Here is a 26,255-nt window from a genome sequence, read left to right as displayed (position 1 = left end):
CTGCACAAAGGGCAAAGCGCATTTGTTCTTTTCAACTGAAAAATATTAAATCTCGTCACGTCGACCACTATGATGCATTTGTAAATAAAGAAAATTCAAATATGCATACGTAAAAGTGTATATTCTTTTAAAAAACTGTGATAATAACTTAAGGCTAAATTACAAGTAATCGACAAGCTCTAAAACAAACTAATTTGCAAATCTTATTCCGTTCCAGACGGCTTCGTTTTTCCAGCCTGAAGCTTAAGCTCTTCCAACTACGAAATAGAAAAAGTTCAAAACAGAATTTACTCGTCTCCCCTAATTATTTACCTCCTGCAATAACGCCTTTTCTTTTACTGCAGCCCGTTGTAATAAAACTTTAACTCTGTTTAACAACTGCGTCTTCTGTTCCAGTTGTTCCTTAACTTGAGCCAGTTCGTCCGAGAAGACGGTCACGCTGTTACAAACAGGTTGATTCTGGAGAGCCTTCATCGCTTTAATCTCTTCTTCCAGCTTGGCAACCCTTTGAACGCTCTCGCAATATTGCTCTTTGAGTCTTTGATGGTCTCTTTTTAACTTGTCACCGGAACCCTATATAACAAAACAGAAATCGATAAAGTGGTGAGAGAAAAAGAACAACGATTTATTACTAAACGATCTGGATAAAAACGTTTTCCGGTCAACAACCTCTTGTTTTCCGCTTGGAGTTTTTCCACCACTCTCTTCAAAACAAAAATCGTCCTTTCCAACTCGGTGATTTTTTTAGCGTCGGTTTTCGGATTCGCGCCCACGTCCGGGTTGGCACTTTCCACATTTTCTTTTTTCAGTGCTTCGATGTAACTGGAAATGACGACGGTAATTAAAGAAATCTCGACGTGAATTATTACTTTTCTAAATGGTGAATTTGTTCGCGCAAATGGGGCACTTCTTTCGTTGATTTCTCCAGGTCTAGTTTTAATTCCAGGTTCTCGGCCTCCAGGCACAGATTACTCTTTTGTAAATTAGATATGCTATTCTGAAGTCTTTCTAGTTCGGCGCGAACTTCTACCGTTCCCTAGAATAAAATGTTAGCTTCAAAATTAATTATTAAACAAAAGTGGGAAACGTCGATTTATCAAGTAATGTTTACCTCAGAAGAACTTTACGGAAATACTAACTAATTGAAGGGAGGCATTATAAAATTAAGGAAGGTCCTTTTTACAAAAAAAGCCGTGGTCCCAAATATCGGTTTTTCAGTTTTCTGTATTTTCCGGTACAGCTAAGCTTCAGCCACATTTTTAGTACATACCTATGGTTATACGAGTATGTGCAAAAATAACCAGCGCCCTTATATTTCTAGCTAAGAAAATACAAAAACAACCATTGTCCATAGTAGGTTTTAACAAAAATAACCAATGTCCAGGACTATGGCTGTTTTTGTGTAAAATTAGTTATCTGTCAAAGTGTCAAAGTCGACACCAATATGGAGCTGGAGCTGGTTGAAGATTCCGAGTTTGTCAGTGAAAATAAAACAACCTGGAAGAGAAAACGGGAAAAGAAATCCAAAAAAGAAAGATTTGTTTAGTTGTTCTAGATTTAAATGCTTTGAAAGAATACCTAAACACATTCAATAAGTTTTCTTCTAAAGATAAGCAAGATGCCCATGTGAGAGGACTTATCAGTGTTACAAAGTACGGTGCGATCAATTAAAAAATAAATCGAGTCGGCGTGTTACCTATGGCAACTCATGCTATAGCATAGGCTCCAAAGCAAACTCGATTTATTTTTTAAATGATCGCTAGGTACCAACGCGTCGTACACCGCGGAGACTTTCTTAGGTATAAAAATAACCATAGTCCTCAAAATCATCACAATTTTTATTGTTGTCGTCTCCATAGCAACAAATAAATAATCATAAAGTTTATTGTGTATGAATACGAACCTATTCCAAACAATATTCTCTATTTTGGTACTAATAAACCTCCAGGAAAGGAAGTCATGATGTTTTTTTTTAATTTTTGTAAAACCGATATTTTGGACTACGGCTGTTTTTGTAAAAAGAAAAAAGCCCCTCAATTATTTGCACGAATGATCTAAGAAGTCGCAACAGGTAAACTAACCACCGACGGATTATTTGCTTGTCGCCAAAATTAAACATCACTTGGTGGCGGCTCGTAAGGGAGGGCTCTGGGGCAGCCCCCCCCCCCCAGAAATTTATAAAGAAATAAGATTTTTTTTTATAAATGTGTTCAATTTTTTATTGAAGATACCTATTGAATTAGTTGATTTATTTATTTTATGTCAATATAAATTTATCGTATGCAAAGGTTGCAGTAATCGAACTTATCAACGGTAAATTTCATATTATTCATTCTCGTTTCTTAGGCGAGGGCGGCCAGCACGGAGCCCGTGATCGCATATACCACGTCAATGCAGCCTAGAATTGCGTTCCCATGACAACGACACGTTTCACCAGACGATTCTTGGGCGGAGAAGTCAGAGCCCCAGCGTTCAGGGCTTGTGATTTAAAAAACTTAATTTTGGTATTTTTACTATAGAATTTTTACTATAGATGCCATTGCCATCTCGAACTCCAGGCCTTAAGCCAGACAGCGTGTGACGTCACGAGGAAGGCCAAACGTCAAAATTTGACATTTGTTTACATTTTCAGAAAGTATCAAATACGGTGTTTTAATCATTCTTATGGAACATTGTGAGATAAGCAAAAGCTTGGTGGCAAGTGTATATAATAGTTTCAGTTGATACCAGGGTATTTACTGTTCATAGGACATCGCAAGAGACGTTGAAACCTGGGAGGTATTTTTATACCCTATCAACATTTACGTGATTACAAGTCGTTGTAAGGGCAATTTAGTTGAAACTATATTTGCTACACATATAATTAAGACGTAAGAAGCATTTGTTGTGATTTGGTGTTATTTAAATGATTCACAAAGTAAAAATTACGCAAAAACAATAAATACACAAACTTAACCTCACTTGTAAATGACAATTTTCACGTTATTAATGGCATTTTACTCCACGACGCAGTAATTGTAAAAGCTAAACACATCGTTCTACTAAAAAAAAGAGTGCTAACCAAAAATTTTACTGTTTTTATTAAATTCTGGAGGTTTAATGCGTTTTTCGATGAAGCCTTTACTGTGGCGTCACGATCAAAAACAATTGCTGCCTTAAGGCTTTGTGTTCTAGATGGCAATGCCAGTGCCGAATTTAAATATTCTTCATGAACAGAAATAATACAAAAACAAAGCTGCATTTACCTGCCGGTTTGATAAGAATAAGAATTCAAATTGCTATAGATAATTTCAAAAAAGCAATCATACATTCGAAATGACCAACCATCAGTATCTGACAATTCGCAAAAAACATTAGAATTTGAGATTTTTCTCCTGCGTGAACGGATTTTGATAAATGTCACAACTTATCAAAACTAAACGTCAAGCTATTTTTAAAGATTTTAAGCGATTTGAAGCCTTTAAACCCATAATACACAAAATTGTGGTTTAATGAACTACATACTTTAGTGCCGATTTTAGACACTTTACTGACGATTTTATGTAACTTTACTGACAATTTCGGAATAGTATATCCTGTTCACGTTGGATTGAACATCAGTGGTGCAAATCGCACACATTTGGCATTAACTTTCATATGAATTGTCATAGTAACAGGTCAGCTCATTTGCACCACTGATGTTCATTCCAACGTAAACAGATACTACTGTTCTGTAACGAGGTTAGAATGAAAATTCGAACTACGAGTGTAAGATTCCGAGCGCGAGCTTCAGCGAGCGTGAGGAACCACGAGTAGATCGAAGTTTCATTCTAACCGAGTAACAGACTGTATTTTTTCCATGACCATGTACCTAATAATTCTCCACGACCAGAAAGTATGAATCAAAAACAATTAAACCTGAACAATTTTTGTTTATTTCAAATTAAAACTTGTCACAAAACAATTAGGACGTCGCATTGATATCTGACACTGATAGTTTTGAAATCCATGGCAATCTATGTATTTCGTTGAACATAATTATGGAATATTCATTCAGTTACTTGTTATGGAATGAAAATACATACATGCAAAACACATAAGAAGCAAGTGTTGCAGAATAAATATTCCAATCCCAAGAGTGAGAATTTTTACTTTCTCTTATTAAAAATGATTTCGGAATTTACATTCACTAACGGTCGTGGAGAAAAAAAAATTTATCACTTTAGTATAATTGAATGATAACTCCTAGGATACGAAATACGTAAACATGTCCATAACAACCGGGGCGTAATAAGAGGGCATAATGAATTCATTACGCCCTCAAAAAAGTTGATTTCAAAAGTGAATATTTAGTCCATAGCGATGTGTGAGTGTATTTTCCAGACTAAACACAAAATTAGAAAATAATTTTACTGTGAAACTTACCACTTCTTGAAAGTACGTCAACAGGACAGTCGCACTTACAGTCGCTATTTCATGTTTTGACTGCCATATCCTAAAGGTTTCGTACTCTTTTTCATATTTATCTTACGATTTAAAAGATAGCAAACTTTTCGTTGCTTTTTGAGCTTTTTCTTGTACACATTCTGGTAGCGTATTCATCATAATTGCAACTTAAGAAAATTTGACAATTAAAAGTAAACAATCTGTTTTTGTTTCATAGGTTACCAGATATTGTATTTATGTAGGTAAAGCGTATACAAAGATGCCAATTCTTTGTCTTTTTTTAAAGAACACGAAGTGAAAAATAAAATCTTGTATGCAGCACGGCGTCACCGAATGATTACGCCCATCGAACGATATCCATCTTTCGGGCTAAAGCCCTCGAGCTGGATTCATTGTTCTCCGGGCGTAATCATCGTTGTAACGCCCTTGGTGCATAAATAGCTACTGTATCTCATATGTACAATTACGGCCACGGAATTTTGACCGTCACTTGTCATTCCATTGACATGAGATGTAAAGCGACCCTTACTTATTCGTAACCTCACTTTCTACTTTTACAAGACTTGTCATTTTAATGCTGACTGACTTGCAAAAAAACGCGCTTCCTCATTTCGTGCAATTTTGTATTGGAACTATCTGCACTTTATTGAAATAGGGTATTGGTCACATGTTCGCAACTATGAATGAAGTATGACATTGACAAATTTTTGGATGTCAATTCCAAAAGTCAATCATAATGACAATAAAGCATTAACTACATCCATTTTTTTTAACTGACATGACAGTGGGCAAAGAATACTGGTACAGTATATTACTATAGACACTTCCAAAATTCAATATTTTGATTGTGTTTTGAAGTATCTATAGTAATATACTGTACCAGTATTCTTTGCCCGCGATTTTACTTAGGTACCGTCGATGGACAATTAAAACTGGGACAAAAATGACAGACACATTAGTCAAAATTTACAAATTTGCATCGTTTAATTACGACTTTATCACAAATAGGTTAACTTTAGTATGACATATTATATGGAGACTGACAAATATATTGACAATTTAATGGTCTAGTTTACATTGATTAAATTTTAAGTGTCCCAGTTTTATTTGTCCACCGACCGTACATGTGACAGAGCCCCCCCTCGTCAACGAGTCACGAGCCGCCACTGCGGACTTCATAAATAACATTTTTTTATTGTGTCACTCTCAAAACCTTAGTCCATTAACAACACAAACTTTAGAATTTTTAAAATAACAAATACAATTGCTCCAACTGACAACTGCCATTGATAAAATAAATAGGAAATGATGCCAGTTCATTTCGCGTGCTGTCTTTACGAAGTGCAAGATTTACGCTTCATTAATGCCGTTGAATGTATCAATTATTCGATTTAAAACGATGTCGCGCAATAAAATTTGATCAAAATTGAAGATCTAAGATATAATGAGTTTATGAAATTGACTCATTATAGTTACACGCATCTCAGTATGGGGAAAGTTTACAGTTATGAGGAGAAATTTGTCTGTCGCATTTCTTGTACTGTCTGCAGAGTTAAACGTACCGCTTCCAAACAGACAAGTTCAAGAACAAAACGGTAAATCGAAAGTAGATCATTGTGTGGTGTACTAGGTGTTGTGTTACAGTTTCGGAGATGGTTCAAACATGATGTTGCTGGTGTTATTGGACCATATCTACGTCCTCATGTACTTATTTTATTACATAATCTGCGATTTTACGTATACGCTTTACGACGAGAATATCGCAGACGAAATTTATCGATATTCCTCGGCGGTGAAAGTTTTTTTATAACAAGTTTCCTGTGAAGATTTCGCGTCGGTAAAGCTACGGCCGTCTTCGGGTGAAAGTGGTACTTAAGTGCGTAACACAAACAACCTCCTGGAGATCCCTGTGAAAATTTAGTTCGTCGACTCCTAGAAAACGTTAAAAAATGGAAAGTGGTTTCGTTCAAGCGGGAATTATTTTCGGGACGCTCCTCTTCTTCGTGTACCTATATTTCAAACACGCCTACACGTATTGGGAACGCCGCGATGTTCCCCAACTTAACCCGACTTTCCCCTTCGGCGACATGGCCAGCGTCATTTTCAGGCATCACAACATGGGAAACAAAATCAAAGAAATTTACGACGCGATGCGAGCGCGAGGACACAAATACGTCGGCCTCTACTTTTTCAGCAGGAAAGCGTTCCTGCCGCTCGATCCGGTCCTGATCAAGAAGATCCTCGCCCAGGATTTCCAACATTTCCACGACAGAGGAATCTATTACGACGAAGAGAATGATCCGATAAGTGCGCATCTGTTCTCGTTGGCCGGACCCAAATGGAAAAATCTGAGGGCCAGACTGACACCGGCTTATTCGCCGAACAAATTGAAATACATGTTCGATACTATCCTAGACTGCGGAACGCGGATGGTCGACATACTCGAGGAAATCGCGGAGATCGACGGCAAAGTCGAAATCAAAGAGATCCTGGCTAGGTGAGTTGTAAAAATAGACGCTGCGGGGGCGGTCAAAACAGAGTAACAGGCTGTGCAGAAAATTTTCATATGTACATGATGAAATGCAAATATTACCCCGCAATGGATGTTTATCTGCAGGAAGAATTGTTAATTTATTATTCCATTAAAGAGCGAACTGTGACGGCAACGAACCGTACGTGCAGTCGGTGGCCTTTGGGGCATCGGATGCAAACGCTCATAATTTTCACGATCCCAAAAAACCATAAACACTTTATTAATTTCTGAGGAAAAAATAAACTCTTTCATTAATGCAAACAAATGTCCACATTTATAATCAAAAGATTTACCCGACTCTGCTTCCACAGTTTCATTTAGTAACGTTATTAAATGAATAAAATATTTCCTTGAGAGCAACGTCCCGAAACATATGGAAGAGCAGAAAGTGGGATTGCAGACAATATCCGAATTTGCTGGTCTCGTTTTTAAACTGACACACTTTTCAGATACAGCACGGACGTGATAGGATCCTGTGCTTTCGGTATCGAATGCAACAGCATGCGTAACCCGAACGCTGAATTCCGTCTGATGGGTCGTCGAGCTTTCACTCAAACCATCGGAGACGCTCTCAAGATGGTCGTGATCAGGAGCTTCCCTAAACTGGCGAAACTATTCGGTTTCGGCGTGTTCACCTCCACGGTGACCAAATTCTTCCAGGACGTCGTCAACGAGACGATACGGTATCGGGAAGCGAACGACGTCACCAGAAACGACTTTTTGCAGTTGCTAATTCAGCTCAAGAACAAGGGAAAATTAGAGGGCGACAGCGACGAGAAAGACGGGGCGCCGCCCGTCGGGACGTCTTTGACGCTGGACGAGGCCGCGGCACAAGCCTTCATTTTCTTCTTGGCTGGTTTCGAGACGACGTCCACAACAATCAGCTTCGCCCTGTTTGAGATGGCCCGGAACGAGAGCGTACGCAACAAAGCGCGAACCGAAATTAATAGAGTGCTGGAAAAGCACGCGGGAAAATTGACTTATGACGCTGTCATGGAAATGGAATATTTGGATACGATTATTTCCGGTTTGTTGTATGGATTTTGTTGTTTCGTTTGGTAATTCGAGGCTCTTTTGCAGAGACGCTGCGCAAGTACCCGCCCGCTCCAGTGTTCCTCAGGAAATGTACCAAAAGTTATCGTGTACCGGAAACCGACGTTATTATAGAGGCGGGCTTATCGGTGTTGATCCCGGCTTACGGATTACACAGAGATCCGGAATATTTTCCGGACCCTGAGAACTTCGATCCGGACCGCTTCAGTGAAGACAACAAAACGAAAATACGGGATTACACCTACATTCCCTTCGGTGACGGACCACGTATTTGCATTGGTAATGCCAAAGTCATATTCTGAGAATGAGAACCTTAGATGACACACTTTTGTCACCATTGTTTACTCGGGAATTATTAGCCTCGTCCTGTCCCCACTTGCTCGATTTTTTTCAAATTTGTTCATGTGATAAATAACGCGTTGCCTCGACACTAAATCCGATTTTCACAGCGACAAACTTTTACTTTTTAATGGGCAACAAATTTTCCGCAACTGGTCAATCCGCTTTCTCTTGATTTATTTTAATATTAGCCCTGATTTCTAAATTTCTAGTTTTTAAAATCTTACAAAACTAAACACTTAATTGCTCGTTCATCAACATAACGGATGGGGGACTTTTAATGATTGAGACAAATAATTGGTAGTGCCTAGTCATTTGAAAAAGACTTGTCTGTTGATGCGTTTTCTATGTACGATGGCGGACAACAAATTTCGTCCACAATTGCATTGCCATCTAGAACACAAAGCCTTAAGGCAGCAATTGTTTTTGATCGTGACGTCACAGTAAAGGCTTAATCGAAAAACGCATTAAACCTCCAGAATTTAATAAAAACAGTAAAATTTTTGGTTAGCACTCTTTTTTTTAGTAGAACGATGTGTTTAGGCCTTACAATTACTGCCTCGTGGAGTAAAATGCCATTAATGACGCGAAAATTGTCATTTGCAAGTGAAGTTAAGTTTGTGTATTTATTGTTTTTGCGTAATTTTTACTTTGTGAATCATTTAAATAACACCAAATCACAACAAATGCTTCTTACATCTTAATTATATGTGTAGCAAATATAATTTCAACTAAATTGCCCTTACAACGACTTGTAATCACGAAAATGTTGATAGGGTATAAAAATACTTCCCAGGTTTCAACGTCTTTTGCGACGTTCAATGAACAGTAAATACCCTGGTATCAACTGAAACTATTATATACACTTGCCACCAACGTTTTGCTTATCTCACAATTTTCCATAAGAATGATTAAAACACCGTATTTGATACTTTCTGAAAATGTAAACAAATGTCAAATTTTGACGTTTGGCCTTCCTCGTGACGTCACACGCTGTCTGGCTTAAGGCCTGGAGTTTGAGATGGCAATGACAATTGTCATTCCACTCACGTATGCTGTAAAGCAGCCTTTAGGAACGAAAAACCTTACTTCACATGTTGACATGTGTCACTCAAATTGTGTCTATGTTCTTATGGGTGACAGTAATAAATTTCAAATTTTAATTTGCAAACGTCAATCATAATGACAATAAAGGTTAAACTACACGCAATTTTTGTGAAATGACAGGAAAATGGTGGACGAAATTTTTTGGCCGGAATAGTACCAATATAAAACCGTGAATATGTTGCCAGAGTGTTGCCAACAATGCCAACCGAACAAAAATTATTTCAATCATTAAAAGTCGCCCGGGATATAAACTCGTATTACTGCATTTAATGTGACAACTCTCGTTTTCCTCTTTTTATGAGTTGGCACAGTTAGCGATCAAAAACATTTCCGAGATGATCAGTACCTAGGTAACAAATTATCAAGCAATTTATTTCCAGCGTGGGAGTAAACCACTCACGCTTAACGGAGATTAAAATCTGACCTATTCAGCCTATTCTATTTCACTGAGGTTTCCACTGAAACCCTAATAAATGACAGTTTCTTCCAAAAAAACACGATCGATGAATTGGTTCTGATAATGCTTTCATTTGATTACTCTTAACGATTTTATTTTTACCACGTTTACATGTTTTTTGTTTCAGGAATGCGTTTTGCGATGATCCAAATAAAAATAGCTTTGTCCTTGATTTTAAGGACGTTCGAAATTCCGCTAAGTGAGAAAACAATTTTACCAATGAAAATGGAAAATTCGGGCATAATTCTTGCGCCGGTTGGAGGAATTTGGTTAGATTTAATACCGTTAAAATAAACTGTAAAAATTTAGGACGTCTCATTTTGATTCTTACCTTTGCTGACAACTCCAAAATCGCAATTTTTCTCTCCTGTCCTTCCAGTTTCTCTTGTAACATCGCCGCCCCCAAGCCTCCCGAATGATGTTGTTGCATTTCGAGTCTCGAACAGAGAGTTTCATTCTCCGAAATCAACCTCATATTCTCCAGTCTCAGTATTTCGATTTCGTTATTGCTGTGTTGAGTGGCGCCGGCTTTCAAATTTTTTATTTTATTTTCAAGATTATACTTCTCTCTTTCTAGTCGTTCAATAAGAATTCTGTAACCAGCACAAGTCTCTTGGAGTTTTTCAAAGTCGGCTTCCTTCGCCTTCAGTTTATTTTTCAGTTTCTCGGAGAGCTGTTGGTAATGTTTTTGTCTGTTCCACCTCTCGAAATCCTGCGAGATCTTTACTCTGTGTGATTCGTTAATGCTTATCTGTCGAGCTAGATTCTCTTTCAGTTCCACGATTTCGTTTTCCAATGAGTTAATCTTCTTCTGGAGCTGTTCCTTAATCGATCTCTCACTCTTGTCACTGCGTGCGGAAAGAATCGGTCTAAAAATGAAAAAAATTACGTAAATTCTCTGTAACAAAAAAAGGGCACAAACTTTTTCAACAGTTTCCCCTTCAACTCTCGAATTTCTTCTCTCGCACTTCTTTCCCGAACCAACAGTTGGTCAAATCTCTTTTTAATTGCTTCGTGCTCTTTTAACAGCTGCTCCTTGGTGGATTCGAGCTCACTCATTCTACTTACCGATTCTGTATCTGATTTTTCGACATTTCTTTTAGCTTCAATCTGAAAGTTGTGCATTAATTACAAACAAAAAAATGTACTCTTTAAATAGATACTTTGGCGTGTCTCAATATCACGTTCAGCTCGTGAATCTTGTCGTCTCTCTGTTTGACAATTTTCTGCAAATCGAAATCATGTCCCATTTCGCTCCTGTACTTGCTGATCATCTGTTTTAAATTGGTGACCTCCTCTCGCCACTTTTCCGCTTCGTTTTTGTACGCCATAATTTCGTTACGATGCAAATCCTCGAGGCTGCAAATTGTTTAATACAGTGAAAATAATGGATGAGCGCTCGACGATAATTATACTCTTTGCCTAGCTTTTGCATCGTTTCCAGTCTGTCGTTAGCCAGAATGCGCCATCTGACGGCTTCCTGTCTGCTAGCCTGTAATTGGGACTCCAAACTGGAAACCTTAGTGCGTAAATCCGATAATTCATCCTCGAGGGAGTGTACCTGCAGGAAATATTGCTCCAAAGCCGCTTTCCTGGGATGAACACTGTTCATAGACGATTTCAATCTAGATAAAATTCATTAAAAATAGGAAACAGGGGAATTGGCAAAGAATCGATTCGGTCGACTCACTCTGAAACTTTTTGTTTTTCTTCGGTTAAACATTTTTGTAGTACTTTTAATTCTTCTCTCATCAAAGAGGCCGCCATGCTGTGTTTGTCGCGGTCCTCTTTCAACAGAGACTGATATTTCAGAATGTCTTCCTCTTTCTGTTTCAAATTTTCTTGGACAGTCTTAAGGGAACACTAAAATGAAATAAAAATCAAATACAACAACGATCAACGTAGGGCTGACATTACTTTAAGAGTTAAAATTTCTTCGTTCTTGTTCACGTCAACATTTTCACTGGAATCCGTGGTAATCTCTTTCTTACTTTGCAATTCGAGGATGTGTCTCTCGTAAAATGTAATTTGACTCTGCTTGTCCCCTAATTGCTTTCTAAATAAACTCAGATTCATTTCATTTTCGGTTATTTTGCTCTTTAGCTGCTGGATAATTTGCTCTTTAGCCGCAACTTCATTGCTTACACTTATTAATTCGGCTCGTATGTTACTAAAACTGTCATCTTCTTTAATATCCTCCTCTTGCATCAACTCGGTTTGTGTATCTTTATTTTTGCTTATTTTTATCATGGTCGGTTCAGGTTTGACCGCCTTCTCCGGCTGTTGCACGGAAGTCGGAGGCAACTCGGGGTCGTAATCAAAGGCAAAATTCTTATGCAGTGCGAACAACTCCTCCTCTAATTTTATGATTTGCTCGTCTTGAATTTTTACTCTATCAAAAACATGTTGAAGTTGCGTTTCTTTCAAGGTACATTGGCGCCGGTATTTTATTTCCTGCAATTTATAACGAATATAATCTCCCCACAAATACAGAATAAACTTTAAATTTGAAATGAAAGTAAGAAAAAGCATTGTCAAAAAAACATGATCCTATTATACCCTCAACAAAAAATTGTTACATCTTACAAGGCTTACAATTTTTACTTTCATTCAGAACTGTGGTATTCTCTATATAAAAAAGTCATACGTTGAATTGCAAATGTTTTCTCTCTTGATAGCCCGTCAATATTTCTTGCACACTTTCAACATCCGCTATGTTCAATTTTAGAATCTCTTCGAAATTCACCAACTCTTTCTCATATTGTTCCTTTAACACTGAGCTCTCATTTGCGATTATTTGCGCGTTGTACAAATTCAAGAAGGCCTCGTGTTTATCGCTGATGGCTCGTTTGATATTGTTTATAAATTTTTCTTCTGATGGTAACGGAATGCATCCTAAATATTGAAGTTTCGACTTCATAAGAAGTTCTCTTAAGAGGCTGAAAATTAATTGAAGCATTCCTTAAATGCAGATCGAGAGTTTCGTTAAAAAGAAACGTGCGAACCAATATATTTAAAAACGATATACATTTGAAAATCAATTACAATAACAAGTCATAGATGGCTCTGCCATTTCTATTTCCCTCACGTGTAAGTTTACAAAAGTTATAAAACGATATCTTTTGTCTCACTCGTCCTTCCTTGTCTGGGGGAGCTGAGTGTTCAATGATCAAACAGTGAGACCACTCCTGCTAGCACCCTAACAATTTATAAATGATCGCACCCGCGGCAAAAGCCTGCGAGTGCAATTTTTGGAAAGCCTCCTTACTTTATAGGGGGCGTCAGATTAATTACTTAAAAAAAATACCTAACCCCAACACTTACTTAACTTTCTTTGTCAGTTCTTTCTCTCTGTCGATAAATTCGGCAGATTTACGCTGTATTTCTTTGGATAATTCGTCACATTTTACGTTGCAATTTCGTAATTCTTCTGTTAAGTGTTCAATTTTACGGGTGCAATCGGCCTCTTGCAACCTGGAATGCGACAATTCGCTGCTCAAGCGGGCAATTTGCATTTTATCATCGGAAATGGCTTGCAAATCGACGATCTGATGTTTCAAATTGAGCAATTCTTGTTCGCGTTCGGAGTTCCAGAGGCTTGTGAGCTTGTTGGAGTCTTTTATAGAACCCAACTCTTCCGTAAGTTCGGCTATATTGGACGTCAATTTCCCGTTATTTTGCAGCAATTCGTTGTACTTCGATTGCAACGTCTTGTAGGTAGCCGTGTCGATATAACCGATGAGTTTATTTTCAGCATCTTTCAGTTGCTCTTGCAGCACCAAATTCTTCTGCAGTATCTCCGTGTTGTACTTGTCGACCTGCTTAAATCGATCTTCGGATTTTTGCAGCTGCTCCTTCACCAATTCGAACAGATTGTTGGTGTGATTGGCCCTTTGTCTCTCGCTGATTTCTTTCGCTTCACTCACGGCGAGCTTTTTCGCTAAGCTTTCGACACCTTCATCACTTTCGTTGAGACAGTGACAAGCGTGTAACTTCTCGCACAGATTCAATACTTTACTTTCCAATTCCGCTTTTTCCTCTTGCAAGTTCTTCCGCATCTCCTCAAACATTTTAACTTGAAATTCTTTATCTCGACCCACTTGACCGAAGTTCTTTAACAAATCTCTATATTTAACTGTTAGCTCCTCGTACCTGTTACGTAAGTCCGAGTAATCGTTCGGATCGATCGCAAACTTCAACTGATTGCTGAAAATATCTACAGTATTCGACAGCGTCTTGTTCTTTTGCGACAGATCGTTGATTTTCTTCAAACAAGCTGTCCGAGCTTCGGCCAAGTCATTCTGCAGGTTGCTAACTTGCCCCGTTAATCGCTTAATTTCATTCTCGAGATACGATCGTTTTCTAATAAGTACAACGTTGTCCTCGGCCAACTGCAGAGACTTTGCCACTAAAGCCTCATCCCCAGATGAATCCTTTGTTAATACAACCAACTGCTTTTCCTGGATTTCCTTTGATTCCTCCAAATCCATAATTCGTTCTTCGTATTCCGACATTTTGTCAATTAGAGACTGTTTTTCGTTCAAATACTCCTCATACAACAATCCAATTTGTTGGCGAATCTGCTCAAAATTGTCCTTGTAAGATAAAAGTTTCGCCTCTATTTCATCATTACTCGCTGAATCTTGTTCCAGTTTCTAAAATAATTAATGTTATAGCTTGTCTTTTCAAATAAAGTTTTACAAAAATGACTACCGCAAAGAGATCCTGTAAAGTTTGATGGATGTTATTGATGGTGACAAGATCTGCTGCACTAATCGTGTTTGCGAGACTTGAATCTACGAAATCCGCACTTCTCTCTGACATACTTTTGACAGACAGGGACTCAAGTTTCGTTAAACGAAGCTGTTCTCTCAGTTCCGCATTGATGCCTTCTTGGTTGTGTAATTCGGCCTGTAGCCGCATGGCGGGATGGTACCACCCTGAAATGTGTTTGACGTCCAAAGCTCTCAACAATTTTTCAAATGTTTCAGATTTCACTTCTTTCAAGGTCGACTCTGAAAATGTATTATCATAAGAATATACAGCTCGACAAAAACAGCTTGGCACATGGCTGATGGATGCACAGTGGATTGAAATCCCCGAATCACTCCCACTAACGGAGTGCACTTGTTTGTTGTGTGTCGAAGCGCTTAGATCGTGTATAAACGGGTGAAAAATTATTAACAGAATAAAAGGCGTCAAGATTCAAGTGGACAGCATGTCCGGGTTGTTTAGCAGATTTGCTTCGTTGAGTGTACCGTACCTACAACCCTAGCTATATCCTTGTCTTACAGACACCCTTTCTTTCTTCTTCCTTTCTTCTGCGCATTTCACGTGCCAAGCTGTACCAATAAAGACATGTTGCAGTTACCTTTTCTCGTGTTTAAACTGTCCAAGATTTCGTGCATTCCTCTTCTCAAAGCTTCGTTTTCTTCAACTAGTGATTTGATTTGATTTTTCATTGAGCCATCTTGATCTTGCGTTTTGTTACTGTCGCTTTTCGGTGTCTCTTGTGATTGAACCGACAACCGCTTCTGTTTGTGGAGTTTCATCTTTAATTCAAGTTTTTCCTCCTCCAGCTGTTCTACTAGTTTCTTTAGTGACAACACTTCTTTTCTCATTTGCTTCTGTTTAGCTGACAAGCCGCTGGTGCTTACGATTTCTTCAGAAGAGATACCCATTTTATCCCTACAGAAACAAAATCACGTTTAATAAGCCTGCAGGCACAAACAAACATTTTATGCCTTAATGCTTCATTTTCTTTTTCGTATTGGTCACACGAGTCTTGCAATTTATTTGTAGTTTTAACCAAACTCATAATCTGCTTCTCATGAACTCGATTCTGACCCTTCAACTGTTGAATTTGTTCTAAACAGTCGGACAAATCAGACCGTCCATCTCTCTTGAGTTTGTCTAGAATTTCTTTAATCTGAAACACAATTATTCAAATTAACGAGAAAATCGAACATTGCAAACACCGACATCGTTATCTTTTTTCTCTATTAATTTCTCCGCACAGGTTAATTCTTCCTGTAAATCCTGGCAGCGTTCGTGAGTCACGTTCAACTGTTTTTTTAATTCCCTTGTGGACTCTAATAAATCTACAATTTTTCTGTCGTCGTCATTCTTGTCAGTTTTCATTTTTTGGATTAATTCTGTTGCTTCTTCCATCTCTTTCACAGCCTCTTGAAGTTGAGTTTTAACTTCCAACAACTGTTTCTCTCTTTCGACCAAAACTTTATTCAAAGTTGAAATCTGCGTTTGTTCCTTATCTTGAGGTAAGCTGCTTAATGAAGAGTGATAACTTGATTGACCTTGACGTGCGCGGAGATCGGTAATTTCCTTCTCCTTTTCTTCTAAAATTTTCTAAAAAAACAAGTAGTAAAGAAAATGACAAACAAAACGTTAAGTGTGTACCTTCCATTCGTCTACTCTTATATTGACTTCCTCAGTGAATTCTTCCATTTCTTGTTCAAAGTGGCGTTTCTGTTCCAATATTTCGCGAATCTCGTCTTGCAAGTTTTCATTTTCTGCAGTCAGCTTTCTTACTTGTTCTGCAAATGATTTATAAGAAATGTATAGTAAAAATTGACAGGCGCACCAGATGATTCATTGAGTTGAATTTTTGATCCTTTCAAATTTTCGGTAAGCAGTGTTAGTTCCTTTGTGGCAATCGCAAGTTCGTCTCTTACGTTTGTTAATTTCTCTCGTAAAACTATATTTTCTTTTTCGGACGCCTGAAACACACCAATTGACATTAACAGTCAACTTACTTCACCAATTATACTTCAATGTCGCGCAACAGATCAGAAATCTGCTTATTCTTGTTATGAACACTGTTAACTAATTCTTTGTGCTGCTCTTTCACTGTTTCCGATACGTCTGAGTGATTGTCGTCTTGATTCGCTAATTGCAGTTCGTTGACTAAACGATTTTTCTCCAGTTCCAGAGTTGCTATTTTCTTTTGAAGCTGGAAACCAATTTTCAAATCTCGAAAATCGATACCTATTTCAACAACTCACCTTATTGATCTCACCCAAATTTTTCTCATTCGTGCGAACCTGCTTCTTATATTTGCTTTTAAGCTCTAGGTACTTTTGTTCCAAGTCTTAAACGATTGCAAATTTAACATTGAAATTTCTTAAATGTGTGATATATTTTTTTTACGTACTTTCGAATTCCAACGAACTTGACTTGCGTGATTTTGAACTCCTTGCATCTGTGTCCGATTCGATTTTTCTAACTTCTTCTTCTCCTTGTTGGGTGGCTAATTCGTCTAGTTTGTGCAAAAGGATCTCAACTTGCTCTCCTTTGTACTTGAGAACTTCTTGACTCACTTTGATGACTCTCAAACACTTCTTCAAGTCCAACTCTTCACTGTCACAGTTGAACCAAGTGACGATATTGTATAACTCATCTTTCTCATCTTCTGTGAGATCTTCGGGAGTAATAGAAAAAAAGTATTCCCAATCCATTGTCAAAGATGAATGACTTCCGAAAGGAATGACAACTTTGTTTATTTGAGGTTGCTATGAGAACGAACTACCTAACATACAAACAAAATGAAGCAAAATGGTGGAGGGAATTTTAATTCTTCTATTACTCCGTTAATCAGTGATTACTTTGTTAAACATGTATTGCATCTTACGATACATCGGTAATTGATAATTAGAGTTAACTGACCATAACTGCAATCATTTGTAGACTATCTCAATTACAAAAGATATCAAAATGAATCCCTGTCAACGCTGAGAAGTTTGTATTTTTCTGACGTCGATCCCATCAATCTCAAACTGTATTTCAATCCAAATTGTATACTCCAATTAATATTGGACTACATATGTACTGAGGCACATATAAATATAGACGGTAGTGTTAGTGATAATGATTTGTAACTCTGCAAGTGTCAAATCTCGAAGACAAATGTTACGGTTATCTTGCAGGTGAGCGCCATGACTTATGTAACGAATGGGGTGATTTATTAGGCATCAAAGATTACAAACCCACAATTAGCGGAATGACTATATTTACACAACGAGAGACGTACTTTATTGTTGTGATTAAACGTAATAAATATTAAATTTAGAGATATGATAATGTTACTGTAATGCAGGAAACCCCACTGGAAATGAAATAGAAGAAATAATCCCCATGTTGAACCCAAAATCTGATATTTTTGATGATCTATTAAAAAATATAAGAAACAAGAACCTCCCCAAAAGAAGATCTTCTACTTCTAAAGTGAGGAAATCATAAAAGTAGAAATATTACCGCCACCCATCGTTTTCAGAGACGCAGTAGCGGCAGCAAGAACAGCTTAACGCTTTCGATGAGTTCAAAAACCAGTTCAAACTCAAAAGGTAAAAGAAGATCTAGTGCTGACATTTAAAATGATGTCATGTCTTTATTATCTACATTTTTAAATACAAATTTACAGTTTACTTTTAGTTTGAAACTCTTTTTCCCATTCTTTTACGTCTTTTTCTCTTAAATTACTAGATTTACCATGCCTGCCTATGCCGGACACAAATTTTTTAGCCCCCGGAATCGACTCTGTGGCCAATACATTTATTCCATTATTTTGTTCATATTTTAAAAGATCAAGGTATGCTGAATTAAAAGCTGCATTATAGGTCGAGTTTCTGTCAGTCAACATACATTGTTGGGGAAACTTCACTAGAGATGTCGCAAGATTGATTGCTTGCCCCAGCGCTGTTTAAAAGATTTGGTCAATTTAAGATAGCTAAATTAAGGTTAGTTACCTGTTCCACAAGCCACAATTCTGTTGGCAACACCCCATTCAAATGCCTCCTTGGCGTTGAGAGATCGTCCTGTAAGAATCAGATCCAGCGCTCGTGACAGTCCTACCATTGCTTGAAGTCGCACAGTGCCCCCATCCATTAGTGGTACACCAAATCGCCGACAATATACCCCCATAATGGCGGTCTCTTCCATAACGCGTAGGTCACACATTAAAGCTAACTCTAAACCTCCGGCAACGGCGTAACCACTTATGGCTGCAACCATCGGTTTCTTAATAAATCGTAGCGTAGGGCCCTATAATGCAATGTATAATCAACAAGTCACAAATGTTGTTCTTCATCTTACCATTTGTCCCTCTTCACTAATTGCACCTTCAGGCTGTGAGTCCATCTGAGATAAGGATTTGAGGTCGTATCCTGCACAAAAGTTACCCCCTGTCCCGTACAGAACTGCGGCTCGCAAGGAATCATCGTTTTCGAAATCTTCGATAGCCTTGGTAAGCAATTTCGCAGTACTTGGATCTACGCAGTTTCGTTTTTCCGGTCTATTGATGCCTATTGTGACAATTTCTCCAATTGTTTCCGTTAAAATCGCTGGAAGAAATGAGGTTATGTCCATTGCATACTTTCAAAAAAGCTTACTTTTAGGGGCGGAACTGTATTGTCGCATTATTAAGGAAGAAATTCGTGTTGCCATTAAAATACTTTATCACTTATTACATTATCTATCACAAAAAAAACATTGAACTACGAACTTAACCTTAGTTCTCTGTAAACATAACCTTATGCCTTAAACTCAATGCAAATTGCAAAATAATTTTTCTCATCATTCTTATTGTTGAACTTAGATACTTTTTATAGGCATAAAATAACATTGTACGAAATAAGTTTATTGATGCAATATTTAAATAATAACAAGTCATTATCGATCTTCCTTAATGACATGTTTACTCTTTTCTGATTCATAAGGTATTTCTCCTTGTTTAGAATGAACCCTACGGTTGGCCTCTTTTCTTTTACTTCTGTCCTTAATGGTTTTAAGTTCTTTCTGTGCGTTATACACATGTTTAGGTACATGTCTGTGTCTGGCAATTCTTCTAACTTGTGGGTGAGCTGCATATTTTTCCTTAAGAGCCTCACTATAATTCAGTGCTGCTTTTTCTCTTGGTTTAAGCTAAAATATAATAATAATTAAAAAAAAAAGACTGTTACATATAGTCAACAAACTTACTGGTCCCAATTTTTCTGAAGCTCTAGCTTTCCATATTCTAATATTCATTTCATCAGATCCACTCAATATATATTTGTTATCGAGAGTCCACTGGACACAAGTGAGACGCTGCATGCGTTTGGTGTGATAAATCTCTCGAGAATGTCCCTTGTTTGTTTCAAAGATTCTAATGGACTTGTCGTAACTTCCACTAACAAACTCTCTTCCAGTTGGAGCATAATCTATGTAAGTTACTGCACCAACATGGTCCATATGAACATTGACTGGTTTCTTGAGATTTCTAGTGTCAAAGGTGTATAAACTAAAAAATATAAACAGGTAATTAATAGTATATAACACAAATATAGTAATGTTTACTTGTAATCTTCATTAGCTCCTGTGAAGGTATAGGCTTCCATAGGATTCCAACATATTTTATTTGTTCTTAACTTCATAACAACCTTTCTTAATGGCCCACTATCCCTAATATCGTATAAAATTATACTTCTATCGCTAGCACATGATGCTAACAAGTTGGTTTCAACTGGATTAAAAGCAATGTCATGCAAGCTATCAACTCCCCATTCAAATGTCCTAACTGGTTCATTTCTTGATTCTTCCCATATTTGACAGATTTCTCCAGAAGTTGCAAATAATGGATCCTTAATGTGATGAGTAATTCCTGTCAAAACAGTTTTACTTATGACTGTATTAACAGGTTCCTCTTCCTCCCCAAACTGAGGTGCTTTTGATTTCCAAGTTTTAATAGTTTTGTCATCACCCAAAGATATAAAATGTTCTTCTGTTGGAGTATATATTATACCCCTCACAATGCCTTCATGTGCTACAAAATCTCGAACACAAATTTTCTGTGCCAAATCCCAAACTCGTATTTCCCCGTCATAAGCACCACTGATTAAAACTGAAAGGCGTTTAGGGTTTTTGGAAATGCACGATACTCCATCTCTGTGACCATCCAAGTTGCCAATAAAAGGTTTGGCAAAAACCTTCTCCAACTTCACCGCATTTAGGGCTCTGGTATACTCTCTAGCCGCTTCGAACGGATGCAAACTAGGGTCATAGTTACGCGGCACTGCAAAATACATTGTAAAAACGGACAATCTGATTTATCGAAAATACCTTTATGAATGTCGTGTTTCGTCTCACGAAGGAAATCGTCTGGATTTCTGGTGATCACTTTAACTTTCATGTTTTAAAACTTAATTATAAATTTATAAACATTTAAATTAGACAAATTGACAACATAACCTACAAATTAACGTGCACACCTCACCTCTTTAGTCTGTGACCCCAGCAGGCAGCAGGGAGTTGTCAGTTTTGTACTTTTGTAGTGGTACTACCTGTATTTGAGCAGTAACTTTTGATATTATTGTGTTGCATGTCTTTTAGCCGTTAAATTACAAAGTTTAAAAAATGTAATGGGTTCTTTTTTTAAACAAACATTCATTGTGATAGCAGATAATGGGTCATATGCACGATACACAGGATACACTTACAACGGTATGCCAACGCGCATCTGACGTCATAATCGAGGCAAGAGCAACCCATGAGTTCTTAACTGAATATTGCTCTGATCGAAAACACCCATTTCTAATCGATTTAAAATTCTCAAACAATTCAGGAATGATTGTGTATCGCTGTAGAACATTCTGTAGAAATTTCAAAATTTTTAATGAAACAGGTAAATATTTTTTTTTAATTCAATAACCGCTACATTAATTTACATAATTTTTCACTGAGTCCATTAAAACATTTCGGAAAAATTTTGTGTTATTCCAATCATGAAAACGTCACCCCAGTTTTTGAAATAAATGGAATTTGATATTAAAGTGGAAAATTTAGCTATGATTTATTGTTAAATTGGGCAGTCACTTCCATAAGAGGTTGACATGGGTTATTTATGGTACCTACTAAAAATTACTAGAAAAGCTTTTGTATTTTGTATGTTTGATATTTGTAATGATAATTTGGGCTTGTTAAAGGAATTAAAATTTAAGGAAAAAATAAATGACGAGGCAATTCGATATACCAAGTGTTATGGGAAGTCCACGTAATAAATTTAACTACCAATGGGGACTCATTAAAACAAAGATGTATCACTGGGTGCTTCGGTAGACGATAATGCGACGGTTCGTTGTTTTCTGGATTCCCAGGAGAAAGCCGCGCCGGAAAATTTGTGTCTTCGTTGTCATCTTCAGAATGAAGTTCAGAAAATTTAGATCCAACTGCAAGCGGTGTCAAAACGGGCTTACAATCTTCCATGCGATATCTCTTCAAGATTTCCCGGATATATCCTGTTTGAGACAGGAGACAGGCATATTTCATTTTCATTTTGCTCTATTTGAACGCCCAAACAGTATTTTGCTAAACCAAAATCTTTGATACGAAAAGTTTTGGAAAGAACGTCTTTGATTTGATTTTCTCTTTCCTGATTTCCGGAGATAATTAATATATCGTCCACATAGATCAGAATAAATGTTCTCGTATTTTTGCCAACGTACACACACGGATCTGCATTTGTTGGAACAAGTCCTGCTCTTTTCATCGTTTTATCTATTTCGTAGTTCCATTGTCGACTTGCCTCTCGCAACCCGTACAGAGCCTTAGGAAGCTTGCAGATTTTAGTTTCACCTTGAAGATCTCTCAACATAACTCTTGCTTTTTTCACAAGTATATGATCATCTTTATCGATGATTCGTTGGAACATTTCTTTGAGCAATGCGGGTTTTTCCATAAAAACTTTCGTGTCTATTTTGCCGTTTAAATATGCGCTTGTTACATCTAGCTGCGATATTTTCAAATTGTATTTAGCTGCTAGGGCCACCAACAATCTCAATGAGCTTAAACGAGCAACTGGCGCAAACGTGTCATGGAAGTCAATCCCGGGTCTCTGAGTAAATCCCTGTGCCACTACTCTTGCCTTACGTCGGTCTAAGGTTCCATCAGCTGCATACATGTTGCGGAGAACTGTCCTGCAACCCACTACTTTGGCGTGATCTGGCTTGTCGACGACATCCCATATGTCGTTGATGACTAGACTCTTAATCTCAGATAGGATGGCATCCTTTCATTCGTCCTTATCTGCAATGTGGATAGCTTCTGAAAAAGGAATTTCAGATGCTGCCATGACAAAGTCTATCTCTTCGTATCGTGGATCTTCATCCGAAGTTGGTTCAGTGTTCGATCTGTCGACTGCAACAGGAAGATTTTGATTGTAGATCATGTGATACTGTTTCTTCGGTCTTCCAACTTTTCCAGTTAAAATCTTCCGAGGCCTTCCCGGACCCCTCTTGGTTTTGATTGAGTCTGTTAGCTTTTAATCTTAAAAGCTTAAATAATAATGCGTCCGCACTGATCGAGGCGCGTGGTCAATCTGCAGGGGTGCGGTCCGCACTTAAGAATGTGTAAGCCTAGCACTACTATACAGAATCACCACTTGGACACGTAATGCGGTACGTCTTGGCGCTAACACGGCCAGCCTGACATTGGGACGCTCTCGGCCCAAAAATAGTAACCAGTTTTTATTTCGGAGTCAATTTGAAGATTTACCTATTGACGTTTGTAATTGAATAAATACTAAATTCAGGAATTTTATTAGAATAAACTGGAATTGTATACGTGTCTCAAGTCAGGGCTCGGTTTCATCCTGACTTCCATGAGATGGTCCTGGTACTGATGTAACGGGGTCTTCCGGCGTATGACAAACACAACATGCGTCAAAATATCCATGATTATGTACACGTTTAAGGTGCGGAACTTCCCAGACGGCAAAGAGACCCAAACATCAACGGCCACAGCCAAACTCATGCCAAAGTTGATATCCGCTAGAAGGCACAGTGGCCCAAGCATCAACAGCACAACTAAACTCCTGCCAAAGTTGATATACGCCAGAAGGCACACTGGCCCAAGCATCAACGGCACAGCTGAACTCCTGCCAAAGTTGATATACGCCAGAAGGCACACTGGCCCAAGCATCAACGGCACAGCCGAACTCCTGCCAAAGTTGATATCCGCCAGAAGGCACACTGGCCCAAGCATCAACGGCACGCTAGCAACCGCTAACACGGCTAATCATGATTTTACGAAAAGAACAGGCGGGGTACATGGTTTATTTTAGAAATATATGCAGTGACGTCACGCCTGAATCAAGAACACGACATGCCGTTCGTCCGTGTTTGACACTTGACAGCAAGGCATAATGAGTTGTTTATGTGACCGCCATTGTCAAGAAATTATAGTATTTTCTAGTGTTGGGTAGAATCGATATATTCTGATGATCGAATGAATCGAAAGAATCGCTTTGAATAATCCAAATGATCAAATAGTTCGACCTTTCAATTATAAATGATGCGCATGTGCAGTTGTGCACTTATTTTGAACTGCGTTTCGATTCTAATAACAATCGAATAATTTCTATTTTATCAGTATCAGTACATACAGCGTACCTTATAGATACGATCAGTACAGAATAAATTATAGTCGGAACCACTGACAAATGTATTTCAATTATTGAAAACTAAAAACCATTCTTTCTTGAAATTGAAAAGACGCAAAATCTGAATTTATTTTGAATGAATGCCATCGGACTTGCCAACAAATGTGGGTTTTCCCAACTCTTCAATTCAGATGACAGTGGTGACACTACTTTATTTGGATTCATGGAAAAAAAATTGGTTTGGAGAATACGTTCAGCTAAATTTCCTCTCGTTGCTGCACGATAGCACATTACGCAAGTTAGTTAACATCATCTGTGTAATAGTTTTGCTTACTGCAACACTTTTGCAGTGATTTCCGAAGTTTTGGTTAAATCGAATTACATTTTCCTTGTTTCGTAACAATTTTTGACGTTTGGTCTACATTTTACGCCCGCGCCGAGACCGACGCACGTTAATAGTTCCATGTTCCTCAAATCGTATAGTTCAGAGTGAGACGCACAGAACGACATCTCAACAGCGAACGCAGCAGAGGCAACGAACTACGAACCTGTCTCACATGTGTTGAAGGGAGACAGCCACATACACCAAGTGCGTGTTATAAACTGATACAACTGCATATATTCTAAAAACCACCGCCGTCTTGAGGATGGACATATTTCTCCTAACCTACCTAACCTCACAAACAAATGTAATGAATTCAGTGAAGTTGTCAAAGTGCAATGTCAAGAGTTGCACAGTTTAAAAGTAACTTTAATAACAAACATTTTATTAATTTAGTTGATGCTCGTTCTGTTTGGTGTTTCTGGTCTTTAGTATTTTGCTGTTAGTGTTTATGAACTGGCTTTTTTTTTTTCATATTAGAACTGATATTGCGGGAAACGTAGCAACAAGTTCCGTTAGTTGTAAGCCCATTTCTGGAATAATAGTAAAATTATAATCTCAATCTTGGATTTGCAGTAGGTACATTATTTCCTAAGTCAGATAAAGATGGGTCCATAACAAAACAATTATTTTTGCTTAATTAATCCGTGCCATTCTTGGTGGAAATGAGTGGAAGTATACTTTATGTTTTGTACAGTTTTGAATGTAATTAATTAATTATATAATTTTGGACAAATTATTATTCTATGAATTTGCACTCGCCACTGACCAAGAGATTTTCAAAAAAAAATGCGGCGCCGAAACTTTGTTCCTTCCGCACAACCGAACCAATGCGCAACATCTTGCTTCTGCCAACTCAGAATATCCACACTGTAATTACAATTAAAGTAAAGCATCATTTATCACTGGACAACTACGCATGACTGCATGCATCATGCAGATACATGTGTGTGGAGTGTGGACTGCATGTTTAAATTGTCACGATGCACATGGCGTTGTCACACATTTGACAGCATGACAGTTAGTTGCTGACAGCAACCCCCGAAAACAACCCCAAATGTCAGAATCATGAGAACAATAGGATTTTTCGGTCTACGACCAGGCCGCTATAGACACTCTGACCATCCAGCAGGTCGTGCTAAAAACAGACAATAATAGAAGATGACTCTCAAGGAGAGCGTCGTAGTCGTCCGGGTCGGGTCCGGGCACCATCCCTTGGCCTAAAGACGCATCTGACAGGCAGCAGATGACGTCAGTGTCAGTGAGAATGCGAGCCGGGGTACCCACTAGAAAGATGATATCTTGGGCGCAATTAGCGATTTCATCTGTTTTGAGGCTTTTGAGTGGGCACAGAAAACAATATTTGAAATACACATCCACTGCCACAAAAACATGGGTAAATCCATCTTCATTCTTGGGCAAAGTCGGAAACAATCAACGAAAATGGCAGAGATTAACGGGTCTGGTTTAATCAATGAGTCGTTTCTTAAAACATTTGTTAACGGTATGACATATTTGTGTACAAAATTCA

General features: G+C 38.0%; 4 protein-coding genes, 2 long non-coding RNA genes and 1 other non-coding gene across 9 annotated transcripts in view; 4 read left to right on the top strand and 3 right to left on the bottom strand.

Annotated features, from left to right (window-relative positions):
- LOC138135831 (uncharacterized) overlaps nucleotides 1-26,255 on the top strand; it is a 325,387-nt gene that overhangs the window by 122,008 nt on the left and 177,124 nt on the right. The window lies entirely within an intron of this gene.
- Nucleotides 103-17,389, bottom strand: Cep290 (Centrosomal protein 290kDa). The gene is made up of 21 exons (XM_069055205.1): nucleotides 17,086-17,389; nucleotides 16,937-17,022; nucleotides 16,702-16,884; nucleotides 16,516-16,651; nucleotides 16,332-16,468; nucleotides 15,897-16,280; nucleotides 15,659-15,843; nucleotides 15,286-15,602; nucleotides 14,628-14,929; nucleotides 13,239-14,569; nucleotides 12,562-12,853; nucleotides 11,832-12,368; nucleotides 11,605-11,777; nucleotides 11,330-11,539; nucleotides 11,078-11,273; nucleotides 10,837-11,024; nucleotides 10,246-10,783; nucleotides 870-1,036; nucleotides 633-822; nucleotides 313-573; nucleotides 103-257 (listed from the first exon to the last, which is right to left on the bottom strand). The coding sequence occupies exons 1-21, from the start codon at nucleotides 17,387-17,389 to the stop codon at nucleotides 204-206; spliced, it is 6,171 nt and encodes a 2,056-aa protein (XP_068911306.1). The 3' UTR covers nucleotides 103-203.
- Nucleotides 5,744-10,222, top strand: LOC138136110 (cytochrome P450 6a2-like). The gene is made up of 4 exons (XM_069055206.1): nucleotides 5,744-6,922; nucleotides 7,408-7,985; nucleotides 8,039-8,290; nucleotides 10,042-10,222. Exons 1-4 carry the CDS (start codon nucleotides 6,375-6,377, stop codon nucleotides 10,206-10,208), a joined length of 1,545 nt encoding a protein of 514 aa, XP_068911307.1. The 5' UTR covers nucleotides 5,744-6,374; the 3' UTR covers nucleotides 10,209-10,222.
- LOC138136120 (U4atac minor spliceosomal RNA) lies at nucleotides 13,049-13,173 on the top strand. The gene has a single exon (XR_011161172.1). It is a non-coding gene; the product is annotated as a U4atac minor spliceosomal RNA (small nuclear RNA).
- Nucleotides 17,476-18,355, top strand: LOC138136114 (uncharacterized). 3 transcript variants are annotated; one of them, XR_011161167.1, is made up of 5 exons: nucleotides 17,476-17,571; nucleotides 17,619-17,783; nucleotides 17,858-17,980; nucleotides 18,028-18,155; nucleotides 18,205-18,355. It is a non-coding gene; the product is annotated as an uncharacterized lncRNA (long non-coding RNA). The 3 variants fall into 3 exon arrangements; XR_011161168.1 differs by having other exon boundaries at nucleotides 17,619-17,805; XR_011161166.1 differs by having other exon boundaries at nucleotides 17,619-17,980.
- LOC138136113 (probable enoyl-CoA hydratase) lies at nucleotides 18,294-19,481 on the bottom strand. Its single transcript, XM_069055211.1, has 4 exons — nucleotides 19,319-19,481; nucleotides 19,023-19,270; nucleotides 18,677-18,971; nucleotides 18,294-18,626 (listed from the first exon to the last, which is right to left on the bottom strand). The coding sequence occupies exons 1-4, from the start codon at nucleotides 19,371-19,373 to the stop codon at nucleotides 18,346-18,348; spliced, it is 879 nt and encodes a 292-aa protein (XP_068911312.1). The 5' UTR covers nucleotides 19,374-19,481; the 3' UTR covers nucleotides 18,294-18,345.
- LOC138136111 (DDB1- and CUL4-associated factor 13) lies at nucleotides 19,551-21,190 on the bottom strand. Its single transcript, XM_069055207.1, has 5 exons — nucleotides 21,151-21,190; nucleotides 21,027-21,106; nucleotides 20,265-20,979; nucleotides 19,908-20,208; nucleotides 19,551-19,850 (listed from the first exon to the last, which is right to left on the bottom strand). Exons 2-5 carry the CDS (start codon nucleotides 21,094-21,096, stop codon nucleotides 19,599-19,601), a joined length of 1,338 nt encoding a protein of 445 aa, XP_068911308.1. The 5' UTR covers nucleotides 21,097-21,106; nucleotides 21,151-21,190; the 3' UTR covers nucleotides 19,551-19,598.

This window comes from Tenebrio molitor, chromosome 7, assembly GCF_963966145.1.
Source record: "Tenebrio molitor chromosome 7, icTenMoli1.1, whole genome shotgun sequence".
Lineage (NCBI taxonomy): Eukaryota > Metazoa > Arthropoda > Insecta > Coleoptera > Tenebrionidae > Tenebrio > Tenebrio molitor.
The sequence above is the reverse complement of the archived record's forward strand: the minus strand, read 5'-3'. Positions and strand labels throughout refer to the sequence as shown.